This window comes from Peromyscus leucopus, chromosome 20 (assembly GCF_004664715.2).
Source record: "Peromyscus leucopus breed LL Stock chromosome 20, UCI_PerLeu_2.1, whole genome shotgun sequence".
In the NCBI taxonomy this organism is placed as follows: Eukaryota; Metazoa; Chordata; class Mammalia; order Rodentia; family Cricetidae; genus Peromyscus; species Peromyscus leucopus.
This window is the reverse complement of record NC_051080.1, coordinates 15,097,796-15,120,941: the sequence shown is the minus strand read 5'-3', so window position 1 is coordinate 15,120,941 and position 23,146 is coordinate 15,097,796. Positions and strand designations below refer to the sequence as shown.

The 23,146-nt window shown below is 44.3% G+C and overlaps 1 protein-coding gene and 1 non-coding gene across 21 annotated transcripts in view; one reads left to right on the top strand and one right to left on the bottom strand.

Annotated features, from left to right (window-relative positions):
* Ppp6r2 (protein phosphatase 6 regulatory subunit 2) overlaps nt 1–23,146 on the top strand; it is a 68,796-nt gene that overhangs the window by 21,048 nt on the left and 24,602 nt on the right. For 16 of the 20 annotated variants that reach the window (XM_028869179.2, XM_028869175.2, XM_028869176.2 and 13 more), the window contains 7 exons: nt 733–919; nt 10,356–10,493; nt 13,817–13,882; nt 16,915–17,027; nt 17,384–17,497; nt 21,238–21,364; nt 22,682–22,834. In XM_028869179.2, the coding sequence (XP_028725012.1) occupies nt 733–919; nt 10,356–10,493; nt 13,817–13,882; nt 16,915–17,027; nt 17,384–17,497; nt 21,238–21,364; nt 22,682–22,834 (898 nt within the window). The remainder of the gene's footprint in view (nt 1–732; nt 920–10,355; nt 10,494–13,816; nt 13,883–16,914; nt 17,028–17,383; nt 17,498–21,237; nt 21,365–22,681; nt 22,835–23,146) is intronic. The other 4 variants (XM_028869182.2, XM_028869187.2, XM_028869183.2 and 1 more) reach the window with 3 other exon arrangements.
* On the bottom strand, nt 5,137–5,238 carry LOC114693094. The gene has a single exon (XR_003734508.1). It is a non-coding gene; the product is annotated as a U6 spliceosomal RNA (small nuclear RNA).

The window sequence follows — 23,146 nt, the reverse complement described above, 5'->3', positions numbered from 1 at the left end:
AGTCCAGGCTACATGAAATCCTGTTTTTAAAAAAATTAGAGTTATTTACAGAATAGAAGTAGAGTCAGAAAATTTAGAATATTAGAGTACAGGATATATGGAGCCCATAAAAGATATGTTAAGAACTTTGAAGTTCCAATAGTCAGAAATGATAATTGTTACAGAGTATCATCTTCATTCTGTTCTGAGGTCTGTTCTTTGAGCAGTACTTTGCTCTTATCACATGGGTCTGCTTCCTTTTTTTTTAAATGTTTTTTATTTATTTATTTATTTATTTATTTATTGTTTTTCAAGACAGGGTTTCTCTGTGTAGTTTTGGTGCCTGTCCTGGATCCAGCTCTGTAGACCAGGCTGGCCTCAAACTCACAGAGATCCGCCTGGCTCTGCCTCCCAAGTGCTGGAACTAAAGGTGTGCGCTACCGCCGCCCAGCCTAAATGTATTTATTTTTAGTTCTGTCTGTGTGTGTCTCTATGAGAGTGTGCCATGTTTGTGGGTGCCTAGAGGCTGGAGGCGTTGGATCCCCTGGAGCTGTACTTACAGGTGGCTCTGACACCAGACATGGGCACTGGGAGTTGAACTCAGACCCTCTGGAAGAGCAGTACATACTCTAACCACTGAGCTCTCTCCAGCCCTGACATATGCCTGCTTCCTAAGCAGCATTTTCTTAGACAGCTTCCTAAGAGTTGGAGAAGTCTCATTTCACCTCCAGTGCTTGGACTGTGCCCTTTTAGATATCCAAACACAGCCTGTGAGCTTCTGACTTGTGATGTGCCGCAGATCAGTGACAGACTAGGCGAGGATGAGAGTCTGCTGAACCTTCTCTATGACTTCCTGGACCAGGAGCCACCACTCAACCCTCTGCTTGCCAGTTTCTTCAGCAAGACCATTGGCAATCTTATTGCAAGGAAAACTGAACAGGTAATGATACGTGAAGCCAAATGTATTGGACAATCACTGCTGACACTGTGAAACTGTCACCAGGCTCTTGGGACAGTATTTTGTTTGCTTAACAGAACACAGATGAACAGTATGGCTGGCTGATATGTGAACTGTTGTTTAAGTAAAAAAAAAAGTTTCAAAGATGTTCTCGTCGCCAGCTCTGGAATAAGTAGTACTTCCTGTGCTCTCTGGGTGCTTTGCAAGCTCCAGGTCAGGCATAAACATGAGATCTGATAACATGCCTTCACTGTGGAGCGACCTGGAACATCTACATTTTGGGGTCTTTGTGAGTGGCATGCCTGTGTGGCCAGGATAGTGATTGTTTCAAAACAAACAAAAGATGACGTTCAGAATTGGGCTTTTGTGGGAAAACACACTAGTATTTCAGCTGTAACACTGTCTTCCTCCTGCCTTACGTGTAAAGTGTTGATGTGAAGCCAGGGGGTGGGGGTGGTGCACACTTTTAATCCCAGAACTCAGGAGTGAGCTCCAGGACAGCTAGGGCTACACAGAGAAATCCTGTCTCAAAAAACTAAATCAGTCAATCAATCAATCAATCAAGCGTGCGTGTGAACAGGGGAGTGTAACGGCAGCTTGTGCTTCCCGCCATGTTCAGCATCTGTCCTTTCACTTCATTTACCCGTTCCCATTGGGTAATTAAACACACATCTCAGATGTCAGATAATGTCTTGTGTAAATAGTCCAGGATGTGGCTAAATTATAAGGACTTTTTTCTTTTAATATTGCTAAGTATTATACTCCTAAAATATTAGATATAATTGTTTAATCCCATTAAATATCCATTTAGCAAACAAACCTGTATTTTGTTTGTGCCTTGAGTCTTGGACTCCAGAGGACTGTCTTATCTCATATTTGTTTTGAAAAGCAGAAATGATATGCACATGTATGTGTGTGTGTGTATGTGTGTGCCTGCACATCCCCTTCCCACTTGTATGTGCAATGGTGTGGCGGCAGGGCTGTAGGGAAGAACGTGAAGAAAGGTGCTGTGGGGGTTCACTGAGTGTCAGAGAGACCTCTTGTGTCTAGACCTTGCCACCCAGTGCTGGATTTGTGAATCTCATAATTTACTGTAGCCTGGTCATATTCTTTGGCCACTTTCAGAGTTTCTTTATAAAGTTACTGTCTCACCATTTCTCTTTTCTTCCTTTATCTAGTGCCGACTGCATTAGAGTAATATGAAATGAACTCTTTAAAAAATTTTATTATACATCAAGTTGATCAAGCTCCTCCCTTGGTGCCATGCTTTGTTCTAGCCCATAGGAGGCCTGCCCCTTTCTGAATGGAGATGGGGGGGGGAAGGCATGGGAGGAGAGAAGGGAGGGGAAGCTGTGGTCAGTATGTAAAGTAAATGAAAAAATGTTATCTAAATAAAGTAAAAAAAAGTATTGTGCTGACAGACATGTAATACACTTATGTGGAATTCAAGTTAAGACTGAAACATTTAGTTTCTGTACTCCTTACAATAACTACTTTTTCAGTAGATAACACGTTGTTAACTTTCACGTAATGATATCATACTGAGTATTATAAATTGCTTTTCTTACATATACATAAGTCTTGTATTGTCTTTTTCTTTGGAAATACCTGCTTCATTTTGACAGTCCCTTGTATTATTGTACCAAAATTTGTTGTCAGTCACCCAGGAGCTGGCCTGTTGCTAGGGTTAGCTGTGGCAGGCAGGGGAGCTTTCCTGAAAGTATAGACTGACTCAGAGACAGGACTGTTAGGGAACGGACTGGCAGTGCTTTCAAGTCTCTGTAAATTATGTAAACTAGTTTTTAAGCCTTCATGTCTCCATAGATGGGCTTCCACATTATCTGTTAGGACCAATATTTTTTTCTGAACCTCCTTCTTTTCTTTTCTTTTTTTTTGGGGGGGGGGCAGGGTTGTTTGTTTGTTTTGTTTTTCAAGATAGGATTTCTCTGTGTTGTCCTAGCTGTCCTGGAACTCACTCTGCATACCAGGCTGCCCTCAAACTCACCGAGTGAGTTCTGGGATTAAAGGTATGCACCACCACCACCCAATTTGAACCTCCTTATTTTCAGTCTCATCAGATTATTTTGAAGAAAATTACAAATATCAGATGAGAGATGAGATATACAGATAAAAGATGAGATGTCTTTTATAGGTATAACTACAATACCATTGTTACACATAAAACATGAACAGTAATACCTTAATTTGGTTAAATGTTCTTGCAATGTATGGGTTGCCTTTGACATCTCAAAATGGCCTGTGTCTCAGTTCAGGTGTCTAATGCTGGGACAAAACGCCATGACCAAAAGCAACTGGGAGGTAGGGTTTATTTTAGCTTAAAGTTCCTCGTCACAGCCTATCATGAAATGAAGTCAGGGTGGGAACTCGGGGCACAGTCCTGAAGTCAGGAATTACAGCAGAAGCCGTGGAGGAACTTCTTAGTAGTTTGCTCCCTCCTGGCTTGCTAGGTTTGTTTTCTTATACACCCAGGACCACGTGCCCAGAGGTGGCACTGCCCTCAATCATCCGTTAAGGAAATGCCCTATAGGTTTGCCTATAGGCTGACCTTATGGAGACATTTTCTCAATTGAAGTTCTCACCTCTCAGATGACACAGTTTGTGTCAAGTTGACAAAGAAACTAACCAGCACAATTGAACTTTTGCCAACCTGACACATAAACACATTACCATTAAACTATAACCTTTTCTTTCTTGTTCACCCCCAAGATTTCATATTAATATCAATACCACGATATAAAACATTCCAACTTTTTTGGGTTTTTTTGAGACAGGGTTTCTCTAATAGTCCTAGCTGTCCTGGATCTCGCTCTGTAGACCAGGCTGACCTGGAACTCACAGAGATCTGCCTGCCTCTGCCTCCCAAGTGCTGGATTAAAGGTGTGTGCCACAACACCTGGTTATAACATTTCAACTTTTAAAAGTCCCAGTCTTAAGCCGGGCGGTGGTGGCGCACGCCTTTAATCAATCCCAGCACTCGGGAGGCAGAGCCAGGCGGATCTCTGTGAGTTCGAGGCCAGCCTGGGCTACCAAGTAAGTCCCAGGAAAGGTGCAAAGCTACACAGAGAAACCCTGTCTCGAAAAACCAAAAAAAAAAAAAAAAAGTCCCAGTCTTTAAAAATTGAAACACTTTAAAAGTTCAGTCTCTTGAAACCATTTGAAGTTTCTTTCAAAGTTTAAAGCCTTTTTAAAATGTCTAAAGCCACTATAACTTCAGAGTCTCTCAACTCTGCGCTCCTATAAATAAATGTTATATTTTTTTCCCACTTCAAAAAGGAAGAGCCAGAACACAGGTACAGTCAGAGCAAACCAGAGTCCAACTGTGAAGCTCAGTGTCAGACTTCAGGGACTCACCATCTTCTGGGCTCCACAAAGGGGCTTGCCACAGCACACATAATGCAGCTTACAACCTCAGGCTGGCTCCACACCTGCTGCTGTTCTTGGTGGTCATCTTGTGGTACTGGCATCTCTAAAATGTTGGGGTCTCCACTGCAACTGGCTACAACTTTATCAGTATCCTCTTTTGGGCTCTCTTCAGGGATTCTGTCCCTTTCAAATGATGCTAAGCCTTTATGTCTTTGACCCCTTTCATGCTTTTAAAACCAGTACCAGGGGCTGGAGAGATGGCTCAGAAGTTATGAGCATTGGCTGCTCTTCCAGAGGACCTGGGTTTGATAGCCCTGGTTGAGACTTTTTTTTCTTTACATAATATTTTTATTGATTATTTGGGAATTTCATATCATGAATCCTGATCACACTCACTTTCCAGGTCTGTGTCCTACCCTTGTGACCCCTACCCACCTACCCAAAAAAGGAAGGGAGGAAAAAAAAGGTCTAATTGTGTTGTCCGTATATTCACTGGAGCATGGTTAAACTCCGGTGGCCAGCCCCTTAAAGAAAGCTAAGTTGCCAGGTGGTGATGGCTCACGCCTTTAATCCCAGCACTTGGAGGCAAAGGTAGGCAGATCTCTGTGTGTTCAAGGCCAGCCTAGTCTACAGAGTGAGTTCTAGGACAGCCAGGGCTATACAGAGAAACCCTGTATGGAAGCGGGGACACACACACACACACACACACACACACACACACACACACACACACACACACACACACGACTAAGCCCTTCCCTACCCCTACCCCTATCGGAAGCCATCAGTTGTGGAGAGTTACCCTTCAGCATCCTGAAAATATGGAGCGCTTCACAGACTTGCAGGTGATGCTTGCGCAGGAGCCGTGCTGGTCTCCTCTGTAGCTGTCCAGTTCAGTCTGTGCTGCCAAAGCGAGCTTCCTGTTGAGTCTCTGAAACTTCATAAGGCAGGCCTCTGTTGTCTGCACTGCTCTCAACATTCTCCAAGTTCCCACAAAACAGCTTATCAAGCTTTGGACACGCAATGGCTTCTCTCGCCCAAAGTTTCAAAGTTCTACAGACCATCCAAAAACATGGTCAGGTCTGTCAGCAGTGTCCCATAAACCTGATACCGATTTCTGTCTTAAGGTTTCTGTTGCTGTGATAAAACACCAAGAGCAACTTGCAGAAGGAAAGGGTTTATTTCAGCTTACAGTTCACATCACAATCCACCACAAAGGAAATCAGGGCATGGAGGAGTACTTTTTACTGGTTTGCACCCTCCTGGATTACTCAGGTTTTTTTTTTTTTTTTTTTTTTTTTTTTTTTTTTTTTTTAATTATGCACAGGGCCATCTACCCAGAGGTGGCACCACCCAGAATGCACCTCCCACATTAAAAAATGCCCTATGGGCTCGAAAGGTAGTTCAGAGGTTAAGAGCACTGGCTGCTCTTCCAAAGGTCCTGAGTTCAATTCCCAGCAATCACATGGTGACTCACAACCATCTGTAATGAGATCTGGTGCCCTCTTCTGGCCTGCAGGCATAGCAGAACACTGTATACATAATAAATAAGTCATTAAAAAAAGTTAAAGGGGTTGGGGACTTAGCTCAGTGGTAGAGCGCTTGCCTAGCAAGCTCAAGGTCCTGGGTTCGATCCTCAGCTCCAAAAAAAAAAAGGTTAAAAAATAAAGTTAAAAATATACCTTACAGGTTTGCCTACAGGCTGATCTTATGGAGGCGGTTTCTCAGTTGAAGTTCCTTTCTCTCAAATGACTCTAAATTGGGTCAAGTTGAAAAAAAAAAAAAAAAAAAAACCAAGCAAAACCTAGCCAATACAGTATCTGCTTTTGACTACAAGAAGGATTGGCTGAGCCTATTCTGGTATACCATTATTTTTTCCCTTATTTATTGTCAGGAATTACACTAATACCTAAACTGTGTACATTTTGTTGTTCTGGTCTTTCTATGTGTCCCTGGCTGCCCTGGAACTTGCTGTATAACCCAGGCTGACCTCAAACTTAAATTGCACATTTTTATTTCATGAAGTTAGAGACTGAACTCAGGACAAGAGCTGAACCACTGAGCTATATCCCAGCCTTGTGCCTTGTGACTTCAGGACTCAGCCTTTCACTGAGTGTCATCTCATCCAAGTTAAAATAGAGTCAGCCAAGTTGTGTGTATCAACGATTCGCTCCTTTTTTATTGCTATTTAATATTGTATGGTGTGGGTAAACCAACATTTATGTGTTGGAGGACATCTGTTGTTTGTTTCTGCTCTTTTGCGGGGGCTGCCATCCAGCTCCCAAATAAATACACAGAGGCTTTTTCTTATGAATGCTTGACCTTAGCTTGGATTGTTTCTTGCCAGCTTTCCTTAACTTATCCTGTCTACCTTTTGTCTTTGGGCTTTTCCAGTTCTCTAACTTTTGTAAATCTTACTCTTACTCCGTGGCTTGCTGTGTAGCTGGGTGGCTGACCCCTGGAGTCCTCCTCCTCCTCTGGCTACTTCTTTCTTTTTCCTCCCAGATTTCTCCCTCTATATATTCTCTCTGCCTGCCAGCCCTGCCTATCATTTCTCCTGCCTCGCTATTGGCCATTCAGTTTTTTATTAGACCATCAGGTGTTTTAGACAGGCACAGTAACACAGCTTCACAGAGTTAAACAAATGCAACATAAACAAATGTAACACACCTTAAAATAATATTCTATAATAGATATCTACTGTGCTTTCCCTTTTTATTGATGAGAAATAAGACTGCTATTAATTCTAATAATCCATATCCTTTTATTTACATACAAGATTATATTATTTGTGATTAATGGTGATCTAACTTTTTTATGTGTATGTATTTTGCTTGCGTGCATGTATATGCACCACATACATGCTTGGTGCCCATGGAGGTCAGAAGAGGGTGTTGGATCCAGGACTGGAGTTATAGATGGTTCTGAGCTGTCATGTCAGTACTGGGAACTGAACTTGGGTCTTCTGCAAGAGCAAGTGCTCTTAACCTTTGAGCCATCTCTCCAGCCCCAAATTAATGACAGTTTTATTTTGTGCTTTATAATTATTATTTTTTTTTTTCCGAAGACAGGGTTTCTCTGTGTAGCTTTGCGCCTTTCCTGGAACTCACTTTGGAGACCAGGCTGGCCTTGAACTCACAGAGATCTGCCTGCCTCTGCCTCCCGAGTGCTGGGATTAAAGGAGTGCGCCACCACCGCCCGGCTCTGCTTTATAATTTGTATACCTTTTATTTCTTTTTCATGTCTTACTGAATTGGCTGGAGCCTCTAATACAATATTGAAGAGAGATGCTAATTGTGAATTTCCTTGTGTTATTTATTGCCTTAGATGAAAAAAATTTCATAAGATGTTTATTGTAAGGTTTCTAGAGTTTTTATTTAAATTTTAATTTGTTTATTCATTGAGAATTTCATACACATATAAAATATATTTTGATCATTATCTACAAGTTCTCCTGTACCTCAGGCTGACCTCAGACCCACTATGTCTGAGGATAACCTTGAACTCCTGCCACAACTTGCTGAATCCCGGGATTATAGGCATGTGCCACCGAATCCTGTTTGTGTTGCGGGAATCAAACTCAGCTTCATGCATGCTAGGCAAGTACTGTACCAACTGATCTATATCTGCAGCTCTAAAGCTTTAAAAAAAAAAAAAATCAAGCCTAAGGGGCCAGAGAGATGCCATAGTGGGTGAAGGCACATGCTGGCACGCCTGACCACCTGAGTTCAAACCCTGGGGCCCGTATGACCAGCACATGTGCTCTGACACACTTATGCCCTGCTACATACAATAAATAAATGTAATAAATTAAAAAAACCCAACCCTAAGGACCTGGTAGTTATAGCTCAGTAGTAGAGTATTGCTTAACATGTACAGGGCCCTGGGATTAATCATCAGCATAGAAACAAACAAATTAAAAGCAGTTTGTGGGAGTGAGTCCTAGCTTTTTGAAAGTCTGTGTATTGGCAATAGTTGTTGAAATTAATGAAATGCTCTTCTTATGTTGTTAAACCAACTTTGCATTCCTGGAATGACTGAGCTTTGATTATTGGGGTTTTTTTTCCCCCTTTTCTTTTCCTTTTTGGTTTTTTGAGACCAAGTTTCTATGCATACATCTGGCTATCCTGGAACTCATTCTGTAGACCAGGCTAACCTCAAAGTCAGAACTCACAATTTAGAAATCCACCCGCCTCTGCCTCCTAAGCACTGGGATTAAAGGCATGCACCACCAAGCCTGGTTCTATTTTTCTTTTCTATTTTGAGTCTTGTGCTATGGTCTTTAGTGAGATGGCTTTTAATTTCCTGTTTTTCAGGATGTGGGGGGCGGGGGGTGAGACAAGTGTAGGGTTTTGTTTGTTTGTTTGTTTCTTTTTTGGTTTTTCAAGACAGGGTTTCTCTGTGTAGTTTTAGTGACTGTTCTGGATCAGTCTTTTTCTGTAGAGGCTGGCCTTGAACTCACAGAGATCCACCTGGCTCTGCCTCCCAAGTGCTGGGATTAAAGGCGTGCGCCACCACTGCCCAGCAGACAAGTGTAGTTTTGATTGTCCTGGAACTCATTCTGTAGCCCAGGCTGGCCTCAAACTCACTAAGATCTTCCTACCTCTGCCTCCGGAGTGCTGGGATTAGAGAGGTGTGCCACTACACCCAGTGAGTTGTATTTCTTTTGATGTTGATCTGGAATATTCATCCATATTTTCTTCTTGCCAGTTTAGATAATCTTAAAAAAATATTTTAAGGGGGCTGTAGAGATGGCTTAGGGGTTAAGAGTACTGGTTGTTCTTCCACAGGATCCAGGTTTAAATCCCAGCACCCACATTGTGGCTCAAAACTGTAACTCTAGTCCCAGGAGATCCAATACCCTCTTCTGGTCTCCACAGGCGCTACACAAACATGGTGCACAGACATTCATGCAGGCAAAATGCCCATGCACATAAATAAAAATAAAGATTAAAAATATTTTTAAATTTCTTGTTTTTGTTCATGTGTGTGTGTGTGTGTGTGTGTGTGTGTGTGTGTGTGTGTGTGTGTGATGCTGGGGGAGGGGTACACAATGTGCTGTGCTGCACATACGGAGGTCAGAAGACAACTTTGTGGAGTTACTCTTCTTTTTCTGCCTTTATATTGATTCTAGGGATCAAATTTAGGTTGTTAGGCTTGACAGCAAGTGCCTTTATCCACTGAGCCCTGGAGTCACCCCCTTTTAACAGTGTTCCTTATTTATTTATTTAAAGACAGAATGTCTCATGCAGCTCAGGCTGGTTTGAGCCTGCTATGTAGCTGAGGATGACTTTGAACTTCTGATCTTCCTGCCTCTGCCTCCCAAGTGCTGGGATTAGTGGCATGTGTTAATTAGATTGTTTGTCTCCCCCCACCCCCTTTTTTAGACAGAGTCTCTCTTTTATGTAGCTCTGGCTGTCCTGAAACTTACTATGTAGGGCAGGATGGCCTTGAACTCATAGTGATCCACCAGTTTCTGCCTCCCAAGTGCTGGAATTAAAGGCATGGGCCACTGTACTGCTAATTGGATTTTTAAAAATTATTTTTTAAGGATGCATACAAATTGGTATTCAACTATTTATATTAACTTCTCATGATGGTTTTACAAATTTCCTTATTATTGTATATGTGTGTATGATGTAAGACAGGGTGTATACCACAGCATGTAGAGTTGGGAGGACGTTTTTTTCAGACAGGCTTCCTCTGTGTAGCTCTGCACCAATGACCCTCATCTCCCAGCTTAGTTCTTCCCGTGCCTTTTGTTTCTGTTGCGCACACGTGAGCTAGCATGGTAACTTGCACCATTCTCCAGACAGGTGTCCAATTATAGCACTGCCACTTGGTACTTGCATTGCTGGCCTCTAGGATGCTGCCTGTCTTGGGATTTTTTTTTTTTTCATATAGCCTTTACCTGGTCTTTCTATCATTTCTTCTCAGGATAACTGAAAGTTAATTATCTTTCTCATAAAAGTTCTTTAAGGAGTGTTCCTTCCTGTCAGGAACCTGTTTACTTATTAGGTGTGTTTGACTTCAGGTGATCATGTTTTTGAAGAAGAAGGACAAGTTCATCAATCTGATGTTGAAGCACATAGGTACCTCTGCTCTCATGGACCTGCTACTACGCCTCGTCAGCTGTGTGGAACCAGTTGGTCTCCGGCAAGAGGTCCTACATGTGAGTGCCAGGGACTTTGTGTGAATGTGTTCAAACACCATCTCATTCTCCATGGGAAGGTGTACCAGGCCAGGCCACCTGGATCAGGAAGCACCAGATGCCTGGCCCCAAGCTCTTCACTCAGTCCCTCAGCACCACCTGTTTCTTTCTATACTTTTGTCCTGCTTCAGCCCATTCAGAAGCAAAGAACAGAGGCTCCTTCTCCCCAGCACATGGCCTCTTCTCTCTCCTGCCCTTTCCCTTACCCAGGCACCCACAGTCCTTAGAGCTGATGCTCAATGAGGGGTGTGAGGAAAGTACAAGCTGGCTAGTCAGGCAGAGGTGCGTCTCTACCTAGAGGGTGGGTCCTGCTGTGCTGCTGGGAGAGACATTGTGGTCCCTGGGGAGAGCAGGATGCCCAGCCTAGAGGCTCGCTTGTTCCCCATTTTAAAGTCAAACAAAGAAAGCAGTTGGACCTTTGTTCATCTTCTCACTCTGAGAATCAAGTGTCACTTTAGATGGCCATTCTCATTGAGCATGGTGCTACAAGCCAGTAATCCCAGCAGTTGGGAGGCAGAGGTAGGATTGTGAGTTCCAGGCCACTAAGGGCTACATAGTGCCTCATGATATATAGGTCACCTACCCTATCTCATAAAATAAATACAAGATGTGATAGCTTTTCTTTTTTATTATATTTTATGTTGTTATCTCTTAGAAGCCTGTCGTTTTCTTTTTTCTTTTAACTTTTATTCTTCTCTCATACATTACATCCTGACTGCAGTTGCCCCTGCCTCCACTCTCCACAGATCACCTCCTCCTCTGTTTCCCTTTAAAAAAAAAAAGCAGGCCTCCCAGGTATGTCCACCGAACATGGCTAACAAGATACAATAAGACTAGGTACACACCCTTATATCATGGCTGGATATGGCAGCCCAGGAGGAGGAAAAGGGTCCCATGTATAGGTAAAAGAGTCAGAGACACCCCGCACTCCACTGTTAGGATTCCCACAAGAACACCAAGCTACACAGCCATATGCAGAGGGCTTAGCTTAGACCCACACAGGGTCCGTATTTGTCACTTCAGGCTCTGTGAGCCCTAAGGAGCCCTGCTTAGTTGATTCTGTGGGCCTTGTTCTCATGGTGTCCTTGACCCCTCTGGCTCCACCTAGTGTTTGGCTGTGGGTCTCGGTAGATACAGATTTTGGGGGAGGGGGATCAGGGGAGGAAGGTACTTGGAGGAATAGAGGAAGAGGAAACTGTGCTCAGGATACATTGTATAAGAAAAGAGTCTATTTTCAATAAAAGGGAAATAAAAGAATAAAATAAAATGGTAGTTATTCTCACTCTTAGGTTCATAACTCATTTCCTTATGGCATATTCAGTGAATGCAGCATGTATATTAGCTGTTGTTAAGTATTTGTTGGGAGCTAATTTAGTTACTTTTCTATTGCTCATTTAAACATCTATTAGTCATGGTTCTCTAGAGTAACAACTTATAGAGTGAATCTATATATAGAAAGGTGATTTATTAGAATGACTTAACAGGCTGTGGTCCAGCTAACCCAACAATGGATGCCTATGAATAGAAGGTCCAAGAATGCAGTAGCTGTTTGGTGCATGAGGCTGCATGTCTCAGCTGCTCTTCAGTATACACTGGAATCCTAAAGAAGTAGGCTGTAGGTAGTGCCAGTGAAGTAATGGACTTGGTAGTGAGGTGAGAACAAGCAGGCAAAGAGAGAGAGCTTCCTTCTTCCGTCCTTTAAGTAGGCTGCCAGCATCAGGTGTGGCCTAGGTTAGAGGTGGATCTTCCCATCTCAGAAGGTCTGGATTAAAGGTGGGTCTTCCCATCTCAGATACAGATTAGAAGTGGATCTTCTCATTTCAAACTAAACAAAATGTCTTCATAGGTGTGCCCCATTTTGGGGTTTTTAATTCCAGATGTAGTCAAGTTGACGTTCAAGAATAACTATCACAAACATCATGACCAAGACAATTCCTTCCTTCCTTCCTTCCTTCCTTCCTTCCTTCCTTCCTTCCTTCCTTCCTTCCTTCCTTCCTTCCTCTCTCCCTCCCTTCCTTCCTCTCTCTTTCTTTTTTTTTTGTTTTGTTTGTTTTTGTTTTTCTAGGCAGAGTTTGTTTGTGTGTAGTCCTGGGTGTCCTGGAACTTGCTTTGTAGACCAGATAGGGATCCACCTGTCTCTGCCTCCTGAGTGTTAGGATTAAGAGCATACACCACCACACCTGAAGTGACCAAGGCAATTTAAAAGAAAGCATTTAGCCAGAGTGGGAGACTGGGGAGTAGGGGTGGTGGTACTCACATTTAATCCCAGCATTCAGGAGGCAGAGGTAGGCAGATCTCTGAGTTTGAGGCCAACTTGGTCTACAGAGTGAGTTCCTCTAGGATAGGTTTCAAAGCTACACAGAGAAACCCTGTCTCAAAAACAAACAAACAAAAGAAAGCATTTAATTTGACTTACGGTTCTAGAAGGTTAGAGTCCATGATGGTGGGGCAAAGACATGGTGGCAGGAGCAGCTCAGAGCCCATGTCTTGAACCCTAAGTGAAGGCAGTGAGAGAGCACACTGGGAAGGGCAGGAGTCTTTTGAAGCTTCAAGCCACTCCCAGTAACACACCTCCTCCAACAAGGCCGCCCCTCCTAATCCTTTCCAAACAGTTGCACCAACTGGGGACCAAGTATTCAAACATAAGATCCTGTGGAAGCCATTCTCTTTGAAACCACCACAGAAGACTACATAGCCTTTCACTTCTCACTTGGGTGCCTCACTCACACTGTAAAGCATCCCTGTTTTGGGGCATTTCATCTTTGCATGAGGAGTCTGACGCGCAGAGTACAAAGTGCACTAGTAGAACGAGTCTGCCAGCTCTGCTGTGGCCTGATAGCATTTCACTGGGTCTCCGTTGCCCTTGACCTTGAAAAGTGTCGGCTTCAGCTCTCCCAGTGCTCCTACCACCACACCACAGTCCTTCTGTCCTTCCAGACCTAGGAAAGCCCTGATGCCACAGGGAGCTAGAATTTGTCTCATTTTCACAGCTGGCTGGCCTCTGGACTCCATTCTGCTCATTGTGTACTTTAGGTTTCAGAAGGTGTCCTGAAGGTGGAGAGTATGCACTGTTAAGACAGATGGACAGTGGCCCACCCATTTAAACTCTTTGGGCCATTCCCAGGGTTTATTGCATCATTTTGGTTCTTTCTGGGTCTAGACAGGCATGTCAGAGTCTATCCAGGAGATCTGGGCACATGAGTTTCTGCTATACCAAAGGACTTTCTTCCATTTGGTGGATGTGAGCAGATACTGAACTCAACTTTTTTTCCCTCTCTTTTTAGTGGCTTAATGATGAGAAAATCATCCAGAGACTTGTGGAATTGATCCATCCCCATCAGGATGAAGATGTGAGTGTGACACTCTCAAAGCCCACCCTCTTCCACGAAAAGTCCCACACTAGGCTGTTAGAACGCACGCTGCTGGGTGAGGGGGGCAAGGCACTTCTTTTCCATCAGATACTTCCTTTCTCTAATGTCGAGGCAGTTTTGTTTCTACTAAAAATAAATATAGACCAGGTATGGTGGCGCACGCCTTTAATCCCAGCTCTTTGGGAAGCAGAGGCAGGTGGATCTCTCTGAGTTCAAGGCCAGCCTGGTCTACAGAGTGAGTTCCAGGACAGCCAGGGCTACATAGTGAGAACAGTTAAAATCTGTCTGTCTGCCTGTCTTCCTTCTTTCCTTCCTTCCTTCCTTCCTTCCTTCCTTCCTTCCTTCCTTCCTTCCTTCCTTCCTTCCTTCCTTTCTTTCTGTCTCTCTCTCTCTCTCTATATATATATATATCATATACATGCATATTTGTGTGTGTGTTCATGTGTCTATCTACACACTTATGTATGCACATATTACTTCATATATGTGTATAATAAAACTGTTGTAATAGGGTCGTATTAGTTAACCATGGCTACATGACAAGTCACCCTGTAGCTGAGTTGTCTCTAACAAGTACCTTTTATCTCTGTCAGTATCGGTTTCTCTGGTCAGGGATCTGGCCATGGTCTGTTGGCTCCTCTGCTCAGGGTCTTTCACAGGATTACAGTCATTTCAGGACTCAGCTGAAAGAAGATCCATTTCATAGTTACAAGTGGCTTAGCAGCATTCAGTTCCTCAGAGGCTGCTAACCAGGTAACCCTTTAGCTCTATGCGAGGTGGGCTTCTGAGTGGACAGCAGGTCTCACACTAAGGTAGCTGGCTTTAAGGAGTGAGCTGGACCTACACCAGACTTCTGTAAATTGAACTCAGAAATGATGGTCTTTGCTCTAATGCAGTGGTTCTCAACCTTCCTAATGCTGTGACCCTTTAATACAGTTCCTTTTGTTGTGGTGACCCTCAGCCATAAAATTATTTTGTTGCTACTTCATAGCTATAATTTTGCTACTGTTATGAATCATAATGTGATTCTGATATACAGACTATGTGACCCTCACCTCCCAAGGGCTCACAACCCACGGTTGATAACCACTGCACTAATGCATTTTTCACTTTAGACTTGCACATCCAGGGCTAGCCTACATCCAAGGACATGGACTTACAAGGGTAATGCGAGATCCTCATTAATCTGAATAATTAAAAACCCCGGAGTCAGATATCAGGGTAAAAGCTGAAAAATCAGAGAAGCAAAGGAGAACCTCTGGTTATAGGCATGAATACCAGGAGAGGTTGATTAGGGTCCTTCTAGAAGCTTCCCTAGAAGCATATGATGGAATCATAGAAAGAAAAGCTGGCTCTCACTCAATGTCTCCTACTAACCTTTCACTATATAAGACTATTTCTGATGCAAGTGAGGAGTCAGGCTCCTCACACTCAAGCCAAACAGTCAGTTCTCAGAGAACACCAGCCAGACACCCTAAAATTCAGTTCACCTCTGACATATGTTCTTATATAGGAGCAGATGGCACAGGTCTGAGGACTTAGTCACCAAAACTACCCCACCTGCTACTGCCTTACGTCTGTGCTTCTGACTGGCCAGCTAGACATGGATTCTCTATACACTCTTCCTTCAGTACAGATAATTTGTTGCATTTACTAGTTTATTATGACACATGTCAGTAAGAAGAGTTGTGTAGTGTAATGTGTGGAAGAATGGGTGTGGAGCTTCCCTGTCTTTCCCAGTTATACTACCCTGAAGGAACCTTCACATATTTTGCTATTCAGAAACTCCCCAAACCAGGTCTTTCTGAGTTTTGTTGTTGTTGTTGAGGCTTAACTGCACAGTCATTATTGATAATAGATTTGGTAGGAAAACCCAGTGAGGCCTGTCCAGGTTCTTCTTGGACTCTGTGAGGCATTACCCATTCCATGTCATGGAGTAGGAGCCCTCTGGGATAAGGAGGATATTATAATCTACTGCAGAGTAGACCATTAGCCAGGAACTGTGGACAGAGAGCAAAAAATATATGTCAACATACATAATATCACAGGTGCTTTGAGCCATCTTCATCCTCCCTACAGTAATCACTGTTGAGAGAGCTTGAGTTATATCCTAGTAAGGGCTTTGCCCTGCATTGTGAGTATTTGTACACACACACACAGTCTTCAGTCAATACATGACATGTGTCCCAAGTCCTCACTGCTGCCTGACCGTTGTGTTTTGGCCCCGTCTGCCCATTGAGCCTACCAAACAGCTTGGAGAAAAATTGTTGAAGTTTAGAGGTTTTCCTATGTTAGTGTCCCAAAAGGTAGAGCCTACCAGTGGTGTGGATATTGTAGGGTGACTGGCCTGTCCCTGGACCTAAAGGTAAGCTTAAGGCCACAGAGCCAACCTGGTTGCTTTCATTTTCCCTGAAAGCCTTGCAAGTGGCTTTTTTTTTTTTTAAATCTCGGTTTTTCTACTGTGTGTGTATGATATTGCAAAGATCAAGCTGTTTTTCTCTTGATTGCTCTCATCTCTGCCCACAAGTGTTCTCAGCAAGCACATGTTTGAGTTGAAGGTATGGGGTCAGAATTGATGTTTCCCTAGGAGTGTTGAGTTCTCTATTTTTTTTCTTCAGCAGGTTATCCTACTTTTCTAAGCCCCTGGGACTAATTGTAAATAATAGTAACTGCTTAATATTAAATTTAAAATATAGAATAATATGATTACATATTTAATACATTTTAGAATGTGAACCAAAGGTATAGAATAGGTGCAAAGGCATATAACATACTTGGCTATTTTAGGCCCCATTTTTAATTCCTGGGGATGGGTTCAGTATATCTTAAAAAAAAAATCTAACTGAATCCACATCTTGATGGGGAACAAAGCAGACACATGCCACTTTCAAATGAACCATTTCATGAATCTTTATAGAAAGCTGGTTCATAAGAAGTGTGAATATATCAGCAGGGTTCACTTGGCTGATGGGTGTCTTTGCTGAGGGGGCCTGTTTCCCTTGTCTTTTCAGAGGCAGTCAAATGCTTCTCAGGCACTCTGTGACATCATCAGGCTGGGCAGAGACCAGGGCAGTCAGCTGCAGGAGGCTGTGGAGCCAGACCCCCTCCTCATAACACTGGAGTCGTGAGTGATAGTGGGCCATGGTATGGTGGGCCTCACTAAATCATGGGCCTGTCTTGGAACCTGTTTTGAACACAGGAGATGACCCTGCCATCTCTAATTCAGAATCTGATGAATTCCTCAGGTTCAGAGCCCAGAAAGGGATACCACTGGAAGCCCTGGTGGTCCAGGCAGTTGGGACTAGTGGGATTGTGTATTACGCAAGCTTTGAGTATTATCCTGGCTTTGAACCTGGACAAAGCCAGAATGAGGCCCCATCTGGCTCAATGTATTGTGGTATCCTCTGGGGAAGAGAGTGTCCTTGCATTATGTCTGTGTGTCTGCTCTGCCAGGCAGTGACCTCTGCATGTGCCCAACAGGCAGGACTGTGTGGAGCAGCTTCTGAAGAACATGTTTGATGGGGATCAGATGGAGAGCTGCCTGGTCAGTGGGATGCAGGTGCTGCTTGCCTTGCTGGAACCAAGGCGTGTTGGGTGAGCCTTTCCCTTGAAAAGCAGCATACATTGTCGCTCTGCCACAGGATAGAGATGTCTAAGAGGAGCCAGGAAAAGCTCTTTTTTTAATTAAGTTTTGGTTATACAAATGTGGATAGACACCCTGGTTGAAAGGTCTCCTTTGCAGCTGTAGCTAGGTCCTCTTTGACCTCACTAGCAGGCATAGTTTCACCCTAGCCTGATGGCACTCAGCTGTTGCCAGTTTGCAGTATGTTTGTAGATGCATATGGATGAGTGTGGTTTTTCTAGGACTGTTCTGGCCACTGTCCACAATGCATGAGTGTGTATGCATGTGTACCTCCTGCAGGGCTTTTACTCCAGCATGTAGCCACTTGGTGTTTACATGGCTATCTCCCATGCTAGGGAAGGAAGCATGCTGTGTTATTCTGTCACCCACAGGTGCTAATTTCTCTGCTAAGTGTTCAGTAAGACACTTTGTTTCTGGGCTGGCCTTCACTTTTTTTTAAAGATGTATTTATTTTTATGTGTATGAGTGTTTGCCTGCATGTATGTGTGCCATGTGGGTGCAGTGCCTATGGAGGCCAGAAGAGGGCAACAGATTCTCCTGGAACATGAGTTACAGGTGGTTGTGAGCGGCCATATAGGGTTGGAAACCATAGCCAGGTTCTCTGCAAGAGCAGTAAGTGCTCTTAACCATTGAGCCATTTCTCCAGCCACTGTCCTTCACCTCTTTTTCATCCATCAGGTGCTGTCTGAATACCTAGCATGGAATCCTAAGAGACAAAAACAACCAAAATATAGCCCCCTTTCCTCCAGTGTTCCTCTCTGTCCCAGGAGATCATTATGGGGACAGATGATTCAGTATAGAAAATACATGATCCATGAGGAAAGTCTATGGAGGCCTGGAAGATAGAGACGTGCTGTTCAGGGAGTTTCTCTGAGAGGCCCTATTTAGTCAAAGATAGTTCCTGACAAGAAGATCCCAGTATTAGCAAAAGCATACTGCCAATATATGAATAAGGAGGTGTGAAGCTTGAAGCTCACCATACTGGTTATCCTCAGTATTGCTATTGGAAGCCTTCTGAGGCAAAGTACCACTTCCTAAGACAGGAGAAAGCAGGAGACATGAATTGGTGTGAAAGGTTGAATTTATTTGGAAATACAAGTGATTGAGAACTTTCTACGACCCCAAATATAAATTGCAGCCCAGACTGTCCCTGAGATCCCAGCAGGCTAGATGTGGCCACAGCCACTTAAACAAAGATGGTCTGATTTTACCCTGTGAGCCGCAGGTATGTGAGACAGCAGGGTCTGGGGAGTCAGTAGCAGAGTTGTTGGCTCAGGAGCCCGATGGAAGGCAGGCCACAGGAGACAGTGGAGGAGGGTCTTGATGTTGCTAAGCACTGAGCCCCTCAGCCTTTTCAGAGGACCATCAAACTCATCAGTGGGTTAAGGTTCTGTGTAACCACTGAGCCATCCCTAGGATGTTTCTGAACTGTCGTATCACATGTTGGGGCTAAGGTTCCACCTCTCCCTCAAGGCAGTTGTCATAGTTCCCCGTGTTGGGGAGAACTTCATTATTTCCTGGTACTGATAGCCTTGTGCTTTTTAACATGTGCACATGCACACGCACGTGCAAAAATGACAAGAAACTGGGTAAATCTCTTTCCAAAACTACCTCAACACATTAATATTAGTGTATTGCCTAAAAATAAGTAATCATTTTCTCTACTTATGCAACTAGAATATTGATTTCTTTAACAAATCCAGGAAGCCTACACCACTTCTGAAAGCCAAACTCAGCCCTGCATGTGATGGAAGGAACAATGTAAAATTTAGAAAACCAGAACTAGGACCAGGCATGGAGGCCCATGCCTGTACTTGCAGCAGTGGTGAGGCGGAGAAGTGGGGCTTAGGCCCCTGAGCGCTACTTAGATCCTGGTTCAATGGTTTTTTTCTTTTTAAAAGAGAGGAAAGAAGCCTTTAATCCCAGCACTCAGGAGGCAGAGGCAGGCCTGGTCTACAGAGTGAGATCCAGGAAAGGTGCAAAGCTACACAGAGAAACCCTGTCTCAAAAAACCAAAAAAAAGAAAAAAGAAAAAGAAAGAAAGAAAGAAAGAAACTCACAGAATCAACTAACCAGCGCTCCTAGGGGCTCACAGAGACTGAACTGACAACCCGGGAGCCTGCACGGGACTGACCAGGCCCTCTGCACATATGTTATACTTGTGTAGCTTGGTCTTCTTGTGGGACTCGTAACAGTGGGAGCAGGAGCTGTCTCTGACTCTTTTTCTGCCTTTTGGAATCCTTATCCTCTAAGGGCTCCCTAGTCTGGCCTTCAACTTGATACGCCGTGTTTGGTTGATATACGTGGGAGGCCTGCATAGAAGGGGAGGCAGAGAGGAGGTGGGGGAAGGGACTGGAAGGACAGAAACAGCTGTTGGGGTGTAAAGGAAATGAATAAGTAAATAAATTTTTAAATGTTTTAAAAAAGAAAGACAAAATAGAAATAGTTAACTGTTTCTCTTTACATTAAAAACATTTTTTTAAATTTATTTTATTGGTGCTTTGCTTGCATATGTCTGTGTGAGTGTCATCGGATCCCTTGGAACTGGAGTTACAGACAGTTGTGAGCTGCCATGTGGGTGCTGGGAATTGAACTCAGGTCCTCTGGAAGAGCAGCCAGTGCTCTTATGCGCTAAGCCATCTCTCCAGCCCCTAAAAAATTTTTTTATTCTTCTCTCATACATTACATCCTGCCCAGTTCCCCTCTTTCACTCTTCCCAGGCCCTCCTCTCCTCTTTCCCCCAGATCTACTCCTCTGTTTTCCTTAAAAAAAAAAAAAAAAAAAGCCGGGCGGTAGTGGCGCACGCCTTTAATCCCAGCACTCAGGAGACAGAGGCAGGCGGATCTCTGTAAGTTTGAGGCCAGCCTGGTCTACAGAGTGAGTTCCAGGAAAGGTGCAAAGCTACACAGAGAAACCCTGTCTCGAAAAACCAAAAAAAGGAGAGGGGCAGGCCTCCCAGGGATATCAAGCAAAGGCAAGTTATAGCTGTTAAGTCAAGGATAATGTCTTTACATTTTAAAAAAAACTTTTATAGCCTGACCACTGTTTCCTCCTTCCTTTCCTCCTGGCCCTGCTCCCTTTTGCACCCCCCCCCAACTCCTCCTCCTTTCTATTCAGAGGAGGGCAGGCTTCCCATGGATATCAACCAAGGGTGGCATATCAAGTTGAAGTTGAAGGCTGGACAGTTGAGGATAAGGGTTCCAAAAGCCAGCAAAGCAGTCAGAGACAGCCCCTGATCCTTTATTTAGGGTTTTTTTTTTCTGCATTGATTTCATATTGCTTTCATAAATTGGAAAATATATTTAAACCTATCTCTCAGGAATTGTCTTGAAAAAGCAAAGAAACTCTGTGGCCAGCCTGTCTCCTGTTTCTCACTGGAGGACTGGGGACCCCTGCTAGGGGTGAGGGGTTAAGGGGACTGAAGGGTAGCAAGTCCTGTGTCACTCCCCTTGCCCTGTGCTCCTGGACTTCACCTAGAAGTGTTTGCTACAGGGCTGAGGGCCGCCTTCTTCCCAGTACACCAGTCACCAGATCGTGTGTAGAAGTCCTCAGTAATGACCCTTTTCAGGTTGGCTTTTGGGAAACCCAACAAGAGCTTTTGGAAGATGCTGAGTAGATTGTTGACAAGATGAATGGGGAGTGCACAGGACACGGTATAAATGCCAAGACTGCCTGCTATCTTTATCCACAGAACAGAAGGCTTGGTGGACTCCTTTTCTCAGGGACTGGAAAGGTCATACTCTGTCAACAGCAGCATCCTGCACGGCATCGAGCCCTGGCTGAAGAATTTCCATCAGCTCCTGCTCCACCCTCCAAAGGTAAACGGCCCTGGGAGATTGTTAGGGACCTTGAGAGACATATGAAAGTATAATGTACAGGATAAGGCAGAGTATGGAGTTAAGTGTGCTTTGATGCTGCCCTTCGAGATGCTAACTGGAGAACCAACCTCTGGGCAGATGTCAAAATACGCTGCTAGCTAGGAATACCCATGTCGCCTCTACTAGGAGAGGCCTGGGAGCGGGATAGTTGCAGACTCCCCAGGTAACTAAGCATGAGGTTAACTAGCCTCGGGGTCGGGGCACACCTAGCCAAGGGTGGCTCAGCTCCTGGAGGCCAAGATCCCAGGGGAGCCCTTTGTTCAGTCAACAGCTCAGGGTAGTTCTTGGGTTCGACTGAGGAGGGCGAAGTTCACAAAGGTCCTCAACCGCCTCCTGCCCACCAGGGCTTCTTCTCTGGCACTCTGGCCTCACATTCCAGTTCTTTCCCAAATAGTATACCCACCTGACTTACTGACTTGGTTTTTGTCTTGTTTTCCCACTAATAAAGAGGGATTCATGGAGGCAAGAGCTCTGTTTTGTCAGCCTCAAACATTCAGTTTATGGAGAAGTGGACAGAGATGGGTCAGGAAATTCCTGATCCAGTCTACTGAAGCAAGCTCGGGGCTAGGGAGGTAGCCAAGTGGGAGAATGCTTGCTGTGCTGGCCTCATGACCTGAGTTTGATTCCTGGGAACCATAGAGAGGTGAAAGGAGAGACTCAACTCCACAGAATTGCCCTCTGACCTTCACACATGTACTGTGGCATACATGTGCCAGGAGCACACACACACATATACACAGTACATACATAAGCACATAGATAATATATACACATGAACCTTTGTGGGTTTTTTTTGTTTTGTTATGTTTTGTTTTGTTTTTTAAACTGGGGAGAAAAGCTATACTGCTAATGAGGCAAGCTCTTAGCTCAGAATGCCCCCAAAGAATTCTGTGGGATTCATAACCAAATGTCATGTCCAGGGCTTCAGCCATAGTTGGGTCTTGCTGTTTGCCTTCAGATTGGCACTGCTAGCTCCATCATGGAAACTGGACACATTTCATATGCCATAGTAGTGGTCCTTTGGCCTGTTAGGCACAGGCAAGAGTCCCTGGGCTTCCTAGGAGCCTTTGGTCCCCTTATCCACTCTTTTTGGCTATGAGGGGAGAAGAGGGTCCTTCATCCTGTGGATTTCTTCACTTCTTCTTGCAGGAAGCCCTGTCTTGATCACACCCTACTCTCTCCAGGCCAGGCATGTCATAGGTGAGTGGCCTTGTTTGTTATAAGACTCCAACTGGGTGGTACCTCCTGTGTTTGCAGAAAAAAGCAATCCTGACCACTATTGGCGTGCTAGAGGAGCCCCTGGGAAATGCTCGTCTTCATGGTGCACGCCTCATGGCTGCACTGCTGCATACAAACACGCCCAGCATCAACCAGGAGCTCTGCCGGCTCAACACCATGGACTTACTGCTGGTGAGTCAGCACCATAGCCAGCTCTGCTTGTCTATATGTGCCATGCACAGTCTGCAGTTGAACATGGAGATGGGTCAGGAACACTGGACAGGGTTATTTAGGGCAGACACTTCAGCATCTGGGCAAAAAGACCTGCCAAGGAGAGGTGCTGGTAGCAAAGGCTTGATCAAGGGTCTCTGATGGAGCACACTGAGCAACACAGGGATGTGATTCAGTCTTCGGCTCACAGTAGCCTAACATCATAGGCTGATGGCAGAGGACAGGTGTCTGGTCTTGTCATCTCTTAAATCAAAGTGTCCTGAGAGGTGGATC